The sequence below is a fragment of the Rutidosis leptorrhynchoides genome, chromosome 2, assembly GCF_046630445.1.
Source record: "Rutidosis leptorrhynchoides isolate AG116_Rl617_1_P2 chromosome 2, CSIRO_AGI_Rlap_v1, whole genome shotgun sequence".
Lineage (NCBI taxonomy): Eukaryota > Viridiplantae > Streptophyta > Magnoliopsida > Asterales > Asteraceae > Rutidosis > Rutidosis leptorrhynchoides.
The window spans coordinates 614,739,106-614,752,465 of record NC_092334.1 but is presented as its reverse complement, the minus strand read 5'-3'; the positions used below and the strand labels follow the sequence as shown (position 1 = coordinate 614,752,465).

The following is a 13,360-nucleotide window of genomic DNA, read 5'->3' as shown; positions in this document are numbered from 1 at the left end:
GTTGATTACATCGCGAGGTATTTGACCTCTATATGATACGTTTTACAAACATTTCATTCGTTTTTAAAAGACAAACTTTCTTTACAACGAAAGTTGACGGCATGCACACCATTTCATAATACATCCAACTATAATTGGCTTAATAATAATCTTAATGAACTCAATGACTCGAATGCAACGTCTTTCAAAATATGCCATGAATGACTCCAAGTAATATCCTTAAAATGAGCTAATGCACAGCGAAAGATTTCTTTAATACCTGAGAATAAACATGCTTTAAAGTGTCAACCAAAAGGTTGGTGAGTTCATAGGTTTATCATAACAATCATTTCAATATATTAATAGACCACAAGATTTCCGTTTATAAATATATGTACACTCGCAAGTGTATAAAAGTATTCTATAAGTTGTAGGCACCCGGTAACAAGCCTTAACGTTCATGTTTTACCCTCTGAAGTACACCAGATCAGGTGTGTTTAAAATAACCTCGAAGTACTAAAGCATCCCATAGTCAGGATGGGGTTTGTCAGGCCCAATAGATCTATCTTTAGGATTCGCGCCTACCGTACATAGACAAGTAGTTTAATGTTACCAAGCTAAGGGTATATTTCTGGTTTAAACCCACGTAGAATTAGTTTTAGTACTTGTGCCTATTTCGTAAAACATTTATAAAAACAGCGCATGTATTCTCAGTCCCAAAAATATATATAAAAGGGAGCAAATGAAACTCACAATACTGTATTTCGTAGTAAAAATACATATAACGTCATTTAACAAGTGCAAGGTTGGCCTCGGATTCACGAACGTATCAATATTGAGATTCAATATTGCAGGAAAGTACGTAGACGCAACGGAGATGATAAACACTAGATTGACCTCACGAGCATACCCATGAACCATACCCATCACCTCCATAGCTATAACCCATAATTTCCTTAGCTTCGACTCATTCAAAAAAAACTATTTTGAAATCACTCGGACATCACTCCGTCGTAATATTTTATGTATACTAATAATATCTTGAAATAATACAGAGCAAATATATATATATATATATATATATATATATATATATATATATATATATATATATATATATATATATATATATATATATATATATATATATAAATCGATTGAGAGAGTTTAGAGAAATATATTTTCAAGTTTCTATGAAATAATGAAACCTATTGAATTCTATTTATAATAGATTTTTGAATTATTAAAGTGAATTATTAAAGTATGAATTATTAAAGTGAATTATTAAAGTATAAATTATTAAAGTGAATTATTAAAGTATGAATTATTAAAGTGAATTATTAAAGTATGAATTATTAAAGTGAATTATTAAAGTATGAATTATTAAAGTGAATTATTAAAGTATGAATTATTAAAGTGAATTATTAAAGTTAAAGTAAAGTAAAAGTAAAGTAAAGGTAAAGTTAAAGTATAGTAAAAGTATAAAAACCATGTATGTATAATACGCGTATAAATATATATAATATTAATTTAAATCGTTATATATATTTAATGAAATAAAATATAAATATCGTTATATTTATTATACTGGTTAAGTAATGAGTTGTCAAAAGTGATTCTAGATATTTATAAAAGTTATATAAGTTTTAATAATAAAATTCTTTTTAAACTGAAAACGTCTTTGTACGTTTGAAAATAGATTAATAGAATATTATGAAAACCAATTCTCCACTAACTTTTGTCTAACTTTCGTAAATGTCACTTTTTGTTTTTATTTATAAATAGCTTTACAAATTATTCTGAATATCGTTAAGAGGAATAGATTTTCTCAAATCATAGTGGACCTCTCAACAGAGACTTGTAATCATAATTCAATATTTCTGATAATTCAATCATTTAATATATTTTTTTTAATTTCGTCAAAAATCATATTGAAACAAATACGTTGGTGTAAAGTATTATACGTTTAATACTTTATTAATATTCTCAAGTTATAATATATATATACATATACACATCTATTTATATATAACGGTTCGTGAATCGTCGGAATTTGGTCGAGGTTATAATGAATGTATGAACACAGTTTAAAATTCTTGAGATTTAACTTAACAAACTTTGCTTATCATGTCAGAATAATATAAAGATTAAAGTTTAAATTTGGTCGGAAATTTCCGGGTCGTCACAACGAGGTTAACAAAGAGTAGAACATGCACGCATATAAAGTCATAAGTGCAAAATTTTCAAACTCACAAGTCATGATATTTGACGTGTAAAAACATACTCCGTGACATTTAATTCTGTTGTCTAGTACGAGTATCTATTAATAAATTTAATTTATCACCTAAATATAATTTTTCATTCTCTTATTGTTATGTATCTATCTATTAACTAGTGAAATATCTAACCATATCATTAAGTTAGTCTAGTTGTGATGCATTACCATATTATCATAATCAAATGCATATTTTAATTAGTATGTAAACCTTATATATAACGACATAACTATGATTTGAAAGTGTCATTTTCAATCATTCTTAAACCAAACCCACTTATATTTGTTTTTTGTTTTTTTGAATGCATGCTATTGGATATTTAATTCCTACTTATTCTATTATAAATCCTTATTTGGCTCGTGATTTTATGTATGTCACAAGTTAAATTACTATGTTTGTTTATTTTAATCTTCGGAGGAAGTATATTTCTGTAAATATATTGATTCAAGATATGGATATCATTATCATCAAACATCTTCACCACACATCACCTCCACCAAATAACTCATCATTTCATTTCCTATTGTTTTATTGACTTCTTTCTAATGTAACCATTTCTCACTATCTTCTATCTTTAATAGGATATATATATCCTATATATATACCGATACTACCTGTGGATATATCAACCTCATCACCAATCACCTTGATCAATCAAAACCACCATCACCTTCTATTATTAGTGTTGTTGTTATTATTATTATTATTATTATTATTATTATTATTATTATTATTATTATTATTATTATTATTATTATTATTATTCTAAGATCAAACGAGAAAAATAATACATCGAGTGTATACGCGGGTGTTCTAATTACGGGTTTTCAAACGGATTATAGCTAAGAAAATATTGGGTATTGTTCGTGAATCCAAGGCCAACCGTACAGGCGTCTACTACCATTACGTCTACGCAATTTACATACAATATTGAATCTCAATATTGAACAGTGAGTTTATAGATCCCTTTTTAAACACTTTAAATATTTTTGGGCTGAGAATTCATGCACTTTATTTTAGACGCAATGGACACAAGTACATACTTAATTCTACACTGAGTTTAAACCGAAAATCCCTTAGCTTTGGTAACTAGTAACTGCCAATACATAGGATGTGGACTGGTGGGCGCGAGTAATTGTATATGGATCCATAGGGCATGACATCCCCGTCCGAGCTAGAGCGCTAGCCTTTTAACGGACGTATGTTACTTGAGTTTACGACACATTGGTTTGCGTGTATTAAAACAACAGGGGTAATTATTATTATAGCGTTAAGTTTAGTTACCAGTGTGCTCTGTTACGTAGAATCTATTGATAAACTTTTGATGAAATCTTGTGGTCCATCTTTATATACTTATTACTCGAACAATTAAACCTATAACTCACCAACATTTGTGTTGACCTTTTTAGCATGTTTTATTCTCAGGTCCTTAGACTGCTTCCGCTGTGATGTGCTTGTTGCCTGCACGGAGTCTCTCATGCTTTGTATAAAGTTTAGTGCATTCGAAACAAAACTACGTTGTGTAATAAATAATTTGACTGTGATGTCAACCTGTAAGATAAAGACTTATGTATTTTCGGGGATTTACTTATACTTAAGTAATCGCCCACATGTTTATAACTTTCTATGTTTAGAAAGTCATTTATTTTAATGAATGTAATACTTTTATTAAAATGTATCATGTAGAGGTCCAAATCTCACTATGGAATCAATGAATAACGTACCGCGTCAATAGCGATTTTGACTGGTCGTTACACATGGTCATGAGTTACAAATATATATATATATATATATATATATATATATATATATATATATATATATATATATATATATATCTTGGTATGATCAAGGAGGAAGTAACCAATCGGGGGAAGCGGGGGAAAGCAAAATTTTCTTTTTTTTCCTTCGTTTTTTGAAAAATCTTTGTTCACGAACATTATAGATTGGATGAAAATATGAACATTTAATAAAGACACTTGTGATAAATGTTTTTATTTTGGTGGAAAAACGTTCGAAGAATTAATATATAACAGTTATCGTGTTTTTCGAGCGTATTTTGAGATTTTAGATATCAGGGTTTATATATTAGGGTTTAGATATTAGGCTTTATAAATTTAGGGTTTAGGGTTTAGATTTAGGATTTCGATTGAGTTTTTAACACGAACAGTTTAGAGATTAGGGTTTAGGGTTTAGTGTTTTGGGACTAAACCCTAAACCCTAAACTCTAAATCGGGCTAAATTGTGACAAAAAGTACTTCACAAAACATGAAAAAAACGTTAACATTCTTCACGATCAATATTATCTTGAATGTTATCTTTGTCGATCGTTTTTCCGCCTAAATAATAACATTCATCACGAAGTGTCTTTTTTAAATGTTCATATTTTCGTGTGATCTTGATGCCTGAAAAAATAATTCCAAAAAAACGAAAAAACAAAATTTTATTTCCCCCCGCTTCCCCCCGATTGGTTACTTCCTCATTGATCATGCATATATATATATATATATATATATATATATATATATATATATATATATATATATATATATATATATATATATATATATATATATATTTATATTTGTTTATATGTATACAAAAACTGAAGTTGTCGTTAACTTTTAATCAAACCACTAAAATAACCTTCTCGTCTATTAGCATATATATTTAACGTATAAGTTTTCTAATGACAGTTCTAAACACTATCTTGAAGAAAAAAAATTGTGCAAAAAAAATTTATTTTGTAAAAAGAATTAATAAGTTAGTGAGGTGATTATTAGAATAGTACAAACATTCAAATGCATGTCTTAAAATTTTAAAGATAGCCACGAAGTATCTTTAGAATTTTTTTTTTCTTAAACATAACATGACAAACTATAATTAAAAATTCACACAGCAAACAAGAATTTATAACACGAGGGACCAAATATTGCCTTTTAAATTATCAAAGTACTTTGAATATAAATTTACTTACTAACAATTAATATTTACACTTCAGTACACTATAAATAACCTTTAGCTATTACAATTTCTCAAACTCCTCTCTCTGCAAAACCATAATCGTCGCCGGTCGTCGATCGTCGGTTGTCGATTTCCGGTTGCCCGTCGTCTTCCCGAAACACACACTTCATTTCCGTACACACACATTTCTGATTGAGATCAATTCCGTAATGCTCCGTAGATCTCAATCAGATCGTATGAAATCAGTGCCCTGAATCCAAAATTAAGTCAACAACGATCAATTTCCCCAAATCAATTTCATTAAACCACGTCAGTTTCAATCTCACATAAATGTCGGCAATAAAAACCCTACCGTCAACCCGATTTTTCACAATCGGGTTAGTGACGTCATGGTACTCATCAAACATTGGGGTTTTATTGCTGAACAAGTATTTGTTAAGCAATTACGGGTTCAAGTACCCGATATTTTTAACCATGTGTCATATGACAGCTTGTGCATTGTTAAGTTACATTGCAATAGCATGGTTAAAAATGGTGCCAATGCAAACTATTAGATCTAGGGTTCAGTTTTTAAAAATATCTGCATTGAGTTTAATATTTTGTGGTTCTGTTGTTAGTGGTAATATATCTCTTAGGTATTTACCTGTTTCATTTAATCAAGCTATTGGTGCTACGACGCCGTTTTTTACTGCGGTTTTCGCGTATTTGATGACGTTGAAGAAGGAAGCTTGGCTTACTTATGCTACACTTATTCCTGTTGTCACTGGTGTTATTATTGCTAGTGGGGTATGATTCACTTTCTTGTTGATTTTATCATTGCTGTTTATATTTGTATATGAATTGAGGCTATGAGTTGATACTTGTTTGCGTAAATAAACGACTTTAGAATGTGTTATTTGTATCTTGATGATATTATGAAATACTGAGGGAGTTGGTTAGTTGAGGTGATTAGTTATTTTAGTTAACCTTTTGATTCTGCTTTAGGTTTGGTAGTTTGGTTTCGAACTCATAAGAATAAAGATTGCATGGAATATTTATTACCTACCTAATGGTCATTAGTACTTTACATGTAGTTTCTTTTATACACATTCTAGGTTTTAAAAAACTGTACTATAACTTGAAAACTTATTGTTGATTGTAGAAAATTAAAGGGGGTGGTAGATTGACCCTTGGATCTATTTTAGCTTTGATGCTTTGATTTTGAAATTATTAGAATAAAGATAATATGGAATCTCCCCTACTTAATGGTTGGTTATTGCTTTATGTGTAATTTTCCACGAACAATTATGTACTTACATTCTTTGTTAAAGTCAAAGTAGATAGTTATATTGTGGAATAAAGGGTATATATGAGTATATCTTGATTCAAATGGGGTCTGTATATTATCAAGTGGTTGTTTTGGTGTAATTGATATTATATGGTGAAAGTAATTTTTAATCTGATTATTCACATGTCATTTTTGACATCATCTTAGGGTGAACCGAGTTTTCATCTATTCGGGTTTATAATGTGTGTTGGTGCTACTGCTGCAAGAGCACTCAAAACAGTGGTTCAGGGGATATTGCTTTCTTCTGAAGGGTAACGAATTATCTATTTTCATAATTTACATGATTTAGTCTAAGAAAAGGCATTGAATTTGTTGTTAAAGGTGGAAAGTTTGACCTTTTACATTTAAGCAGATTGATAATGAGTTAAGCTAAAAGGTTCACCTAAAAAGGGATTGGGTCAAATGGGTTGGATGGATCTAAAGTGACTAAAAGTGCTTTCAAATGCATTAAAACTTATACACCCTTTCTTAAGAAAATGATAAAGTGATATTTTTAACAATATTTAATGGTATTTAGTTTAGCCCATTAATCAATCATTGATTTCAGAAAATGGGTACAGAAAGTGTTAGTAGACTGGTCCAACCTAACCCAACTGGTTCTAATTTATAACATCTACTACTTGTTTGACTTGTTATCCAGCCCGCCCACTTTCCACCTTTAATATGTATTATGTTCTTTTAACTAACATGCATTACTTATTTAATTATTAATATTAATAGGGAGAAGTTGAATTCTATGAATCTTCTTTTGTACATGGCGCCTATTGCTGTTGTACTTCTGCTTCCGGCAACGCTATACATGGAAGAAAATGTTGTTGGCATAACTATAGCCCTTGCTAGACAAGATTTTGGGATTGTTTGGTTGTTACTGTTCAACTCTGCACTTGCATACTTTGTCAACTTAACCAACTTTTTGGTCACAAAACATACCAGTGCTCTTACGCTTCAGGTACGCGTTGTGTTTACTTTCTAGGTGCTTAATTTGTCTTCTGTTTAATTTATGTATGCTTCCTTATAATACTACTTATTATATTATTACATGGGGTTTCAGATGACAGTTATATTTTAACTTGATACATGATAGTCGACCTTTCATTTGGTTTTGTGAAATTACTGTGGATAATTTAGATTTACAATCACATACATGATAGTTAATACGGAGTATTAATGTATAACTTTTTGATGGTATTGATTGCATTATAATGAGAATGGTCAACCAAGGTGTGAATCAGTCCAATGAGTTAATAGCATTGTATATAAAGTTGTATTCTTAGGCCTAAGGATTATTATTTTGTTTGTTTACCACACTAATTAAACAAAAAGCGTTAACTTTTATGAAGTTCCCACCAGACTCATTATGTCTTGCGAAGAAAAATCTTAGACCACTTATAGAACAAAATTGGAAACTATAACATGAACGTGAACACGTATGCAACATAAAAGCATGATGAATGCAATAGTCCAGTACTGCAAAAATCGGGAGTACTGGGTGAGTACTCTGATAAAAAAAAAAAAAAAGTCTCCCGATTACTTGGATTACTCGGTCAAACTTGGTTAAAACGCGGCCAGAACTTGGGATTACTAGGAAAATCGGTCAGTTGGTCAAAGTCAAACTTAGAGTACTCCCCGAGCTGCCCGAGTACTAAAAATTCCAGACCAAGTACTCGCCGAGTAGTGATTTTTGCAACCTTGCAATAGTCCTGATAAAAAGTACTCCGTATCACTTAGCCACTTATTGGTTATATCTTTTGAGTCACCTTTTTAATGCATCAGGTCCGCCAATTCATTTGTCATAAATGGAAATTTAAAATATTTGAACCATTTGTCTTATGGGTACTTTCTTCATCCACATGCATATGTACTAAATAGTGGAATAGTATATGCAATATTTAGTGTGACGAAACTGGTGGTAATGAATAGCTGGTTGATTTTCAGGTGCTGGGGAACGCAAAGGGGGCTGTTGCAGTGGTCGTTTCAATACTAATATTTAGAAATCCAGTTTCTGTAACTGGGATGGCTGGATACACACTCACAGTTATTGGAGTTATTCTTTATAGTGAAGCCAAAAAGCGTAGCAACAAATGATCATATCATTATACATACTACTATTTCAACATAGCTAATTGAGGCAAGATAGGGTTTATGTGTTTGCCGCGGCTGTCATCATTTTCTCCATTCCCTCTAAATTAATTTTGATATTTTCTGCTCTGAAACCTTGAGTTGAAAATGGTGAAGCTTCACTTTACACGTGTAACGGCATTAAAATCGAAACTGAACCTTTATTTTTCATCTGTTTAGAGCTTATATAGTAAATGATTGTAGAATTGATCCCTCTAAAAAATATGTCATGCTTAAACTTCTTATAGATTTATTTATATTTATTATTCAAAGCTTCAGTCATTTTTTAAATTCTTGTGTACTGCTTACTTTATGATTAAAAAAAAAAAAGGGACAAATGACCACCTTCACCTTTTCCTGAAAATCATAAACCCTAATTTTATCAACAAATGATCATTATTATACTTCGACTATAACATAGCCAATTGAGGTAGGTTAGCGTCTATGCATGTTGCTGCTGTCATCGCTCTAAATTGATTTTGATATTTTCTGCTCTGAAACATAAGGTTGAGAATGGTAAAAAGCTTCACACGAGTAACGGCAATATCATTAAATCTAAAACTTTATTTTCATCTGTTTAGAGGTTATAGTTAATGATTGTAGAATTGATATCCTTAGGAAATATATTTAAACTTCTTATAGATATATTCACTCAAGGCTTTGGTCGTTTTTTTTTATTCTTGTGTACTGCATACTTTATAAGAATCACTAGTCATTCAAGCACTATCCATACTCCATATATGTTAAGAATGCAACCCACAATTAACTATTTCAACCAAAATTTCTAGTTAACTGAAACCAGCACCAAGGTTTACACAAAAAGTAGAATATAGATTAAATTAGCCCATCAAACACACTCTAGGGTTTACAAATATGCTTTCATCTGGCATTCAGAAAATTAAACCAAAGTTCAAATATTATAAGACTTTGCATAAGCGCTACTCCACATCCATTGTTTCAGCTTCACCATTAGTTTCTTTCTCAATATTAGGCTTCACATCTTCATCCCCATTAATCTCTTGTTTGGGCTTAACAATGCCAGTCCCAGCCTTAGAACCAATAACTTCAACATAGTCACCTGCACTTTTAGGCTCAGTTACAATCTGTGGCTTTAATTCCTCTTCTTCTTCATCAAGGTCAACATTCATTACCCGACGTTTAGGTGGCTCACCATTGGTTTCAGGCTCAGATGTTGGCTTTTTCTCTGGCTGTTTCTTTGTTTTCGGCTGTGGTTCAGCTTGTTGACCACCCATCTCTTCATCTTCTTCAATCTTTGGAGCCAAGTAAAACCTTAAATAACCCATTTCTGCAATCTTGTATTCAACCACAACAGGCAGTTCAGAAGATAAGCTCACTGTCACTTGGCTTGCCAATGGAGTCGCCTTCGCGAAAGAATTCATGTACCTCAGTGCAAATGTCAATGAAACAGGTGTCTCCATTTCGATCAATGTAGCATCTTCTGGCTGCATAAGTTTAAACAGAAAGTAACAAAAATTCACATCCAATTTGAATCTTGTTTCATGTAGTTAGTCTAAAAAGTCATTATACCTTATCAACAGAAGTGTTTTGTCTCAGCACAATATTTGCAGTGCCAATGTCACCTTTGGTTGAAAACTTTACACCTTCCTTTGTAACAGATATCACAACTACAACAACCAATTTAATTACAAATCAACATTTAAAAAAAAAAAAAGATGACGTGGCAAAAAAGATAGATACCAGTGTCCCCAATGGTGCTAAGATCTTTGCAGATTCTGGCAAACTCAGACGATGGCATTCGAACAATAGAGTCATACTCTGCTTCTGGGATACCAAGGTGCTCACTGTCTATGTCCATTAGCTTCATCTCAAAATCAGATATCTTGTCTTGATCTGAACCATTTCAAGCATTTCAATCAGCAATAACATACAAATATCCTATTTTATTACCCAAAAACTATATCACAGTACAGATTAAACAATGAAAATAAAGTAACCACCAAAAACAACTTGAATAAATTCAAGTAAAAGTAACAAACAGAATACAGAAAGACAAATGTTGCTTGCTAACATAACTACTTTAATTTAGCATTATCATAAATGCCTTCAATTAACCCTATTCTTATTTCATTAATTAATTAACAATGCAGTTATTAATAAATGTAATTACTAATAAATGTAAACAAGCATTACTGCTTCAAAAAAAACCCCCCAAATTCAACAAATGCCCTAACCCTAACATTTCATGACCGCTCACTAATCAGTCAATTCACAAAAACATAAATCACGCAAAACTAGATACAGTATAGATGAATGAAAATGTATATTACTAGGGCTTTCAAACATGAAAGTGACGCAATCACCGCCGTCATCAGCCTTAATAGTGACGATATCATCGTTTCCTGCACACCGGAGCATTTTAGCCATGTTACCGAGATTCATTCCCATCGATAAGCTACGATCGCACCTGTAATGTTCGAAACCCTCAGATCTGAGAAGAAGCGATACGAGCGCCACGTGGCTTGAATCCATTGCTTGAAGTGAGAATCCAGTGGATGAACAGTCGAAGTTTGCGTCATTCACTAGATCTTTGATCGATTCCATCACTTTCTTCAATAGACTCCCCTGCACTAACCTTAATTCCAACATTTTGCTCTGTGTGTGTGTGATTGTGTGAATTTACTGTGTGTGTGTGTGTGTGTGTGTGTGTGTGTATCAGAGGAAGGTGAAAATAGTGTATTCGAGTGAGATATATGAATTGGAGTAGAAGAAATGGTTTATTGGCGGGAGAAATGATAGTGTTCCCGCCAGAAATGTTAGCAACGAAACGACGTGGTTTTTGGTATTTGGCGGGAAACGATCAATTTATTTTACTCGGTATCATATATTTTCCAGTAATTTATTTTAGACTTTTCCAATGTTAAATATCTTCGAAGACAAAACGAAATTTCAGGTAAAACTGGCAAGATGTTTGAAGATTTATTTCATGAAAAAAAAAAAAAAAAACAAGTAGGCATTATCTGAACGGTACGCCGGTTAGTCTGGGTTTTAAGAGGTCACTAGTTCGATTTCTGAATTGACCAAATTGCTAGATTTTTCCTCTGAGGGTTTTTCCAATGTGATTTCCCTTTTACACGTGTGTGATTAATTCTCCTCTGAATTATGCCGATATTTCTTTTCAAAAAAATTCATGAAAAACACAATTTAAACAACGTTAAACTTGTATCCATTTTAGCTAAGTTATTTATCTACCATTGGAATTCGGGTAATTGACTAAAATACACTTTTTAAAAAACTTTTGTAACAAAATACCCTTTTTAAAAAAAAATTGCCAATATACACCATTGAGTCGACCAACATTTTGGTCGACCACCATATACCTTGGTCGACCACCTCATTTTTCAAGGTGGTCGACCAAGCTTCATTGAGTTTCCAATCGACCACCGTGTAAACATGGTCGACTACCTCTCATTTTTTCATGGTCGACTACCCCAACAAGAAAAAATGTGGGCGACCCAATACATGGTCGACTACCAAAAATTGGTCATAAAGATTTGTGGTGTTTTCAATCCTTGGTCAAAAGTTGTGATTACTAAAACACAGCAAAATCAATACATTGTCTTTTTACTCAAATTGGGCATAAGATACCTAACTTGTTATTAATGCTTGTTTACGTGATTAAGTTAAGTTAGCATAATAAGAGTTAAGTTATAGTCATAATCTGACATATTAATTCATTCATATTTATACCACCACATCCTTTTTCTTGCCTTAAAGTAAAATAGTACTACTACAAAATTGCCAAATACTACAATAAGTTTAATGTAATCTAGTTTGAAGTTATCAAAGATGAATTAAAATTATTTAAAATGCTAAAACAAGTATAGTATTAACGGGGCGAGCCATGATTTAAAGTCAAGGAGTGTATAACACATTAATTAGATATCAAACAATTCAATGAAAAATTCCTTACACAAATCTTAACAACAAACTATTATTTAAATAGATAACAACGATAATTATTTTAGAAATTTAAAAACACATATATGGTAATGACACAATTGTAGACAGCCTTCTATTGGCTGCCCAATTATTTTTGCCATTTGATTCCTGTTCACTCGTCATTCTTATTTTCCATTATTGTAACATAAGTTTTTTGAAAACTAACTTAGAAAAAATATATTATTTTTCTGTCACCGCGATTAATTATGACCAATTGATTTTTTAAATCTTCTTAACATCGCATAGAATATTATATGAATTGGAGTGAGACATTCATGTGTCACACTTGAAAAATCTTAGACACAATTAACTCCTTTTTCAGTAATATAAGTTTTTCCGACTTCCATTGATAGAAATGGTAAAATTGAAACTTTTGTCACTTTTAATACTATTTTAAGTAAAGGACAATTATTTTAGGACGAATACAAATAGTAACGTAGACTCTTTTATGGAACGAATGGAATAATAAATTTAGATTTTATTCCGGTGAATCCGATGCATCATTAATTTCAATTTTAGTGTTCGTCCACCGAAGCTTGGCTTGAGTGGTATGAGGTGAGAGACCCAACTTTGGGTACTGCCAACTCAAGTTCGATTTTCACTCCAAGCAGAGATTTTTCAACTTTTGATTGTATTGTGAACATCGATACGATTTGGGAAGGTCTCTGGAAGGTTTTCCCAACATTCGATGGTACTGTCAACATCTTCCCGAATT

At 31.6% G+C, this 13,360-nt stretch overlaps 2 protein-coding genes across 2 annotated transcripts; one reads left to right on the top strand and one right to left on the bottom strand.

Annotated features, from left to right (window-relative positions):
• Positions 1-5,310: 5,310 nt before the first annotated feature.
• On the top strand, positions 5,311-8,908 carry LOC139893512 (probable sugar phosphate/phosphate translocator At3g11320). The gene is made up of 4 exons (XM_071876677.1): positions 5,311-6,005; positions 6,694-6,797; positions 7,267-7,495; positions 8,482-8,908. The coding sequence occupies exons 1-4, from the start codon at positions 5,550-5,552 to the stop codon at positions 8,629-8,631; spliced, it is 939 nt and encodes a 312-aa protein (XP_071732778.1). The 5' UTR covers positions 5,311-5,549; the 3' UTR covers positions 8,632-8,908.
• A 616-nt stretch (positions 8,909-9,524) lies between these two features.
• LOC139893511 (proliferating cell nuclear antigen-like) lies at positions 9,525-11,292 on the bottom strand. The gene is made up of 4 exons (XM_071876676.1): positions 10,974-11,292; positions 10,384-10,536; positions 10,213-10,310; positions 9,525-10,127 (listed from the first exon to the last, which is right to left on the bottom strand). Exons 1-4 carry the CDS (start codon positions 11,290-11,292, stop codon positions 9,603-9,605), a joined length of 1,095 nt encoding a protein of 364 aa, XP_071732777.1. The 3' UTR covers positions 9,525-9,602.
• Between the last annotated feature and the right edge of the window lie 2,068 nt (positions 11,293-13,360).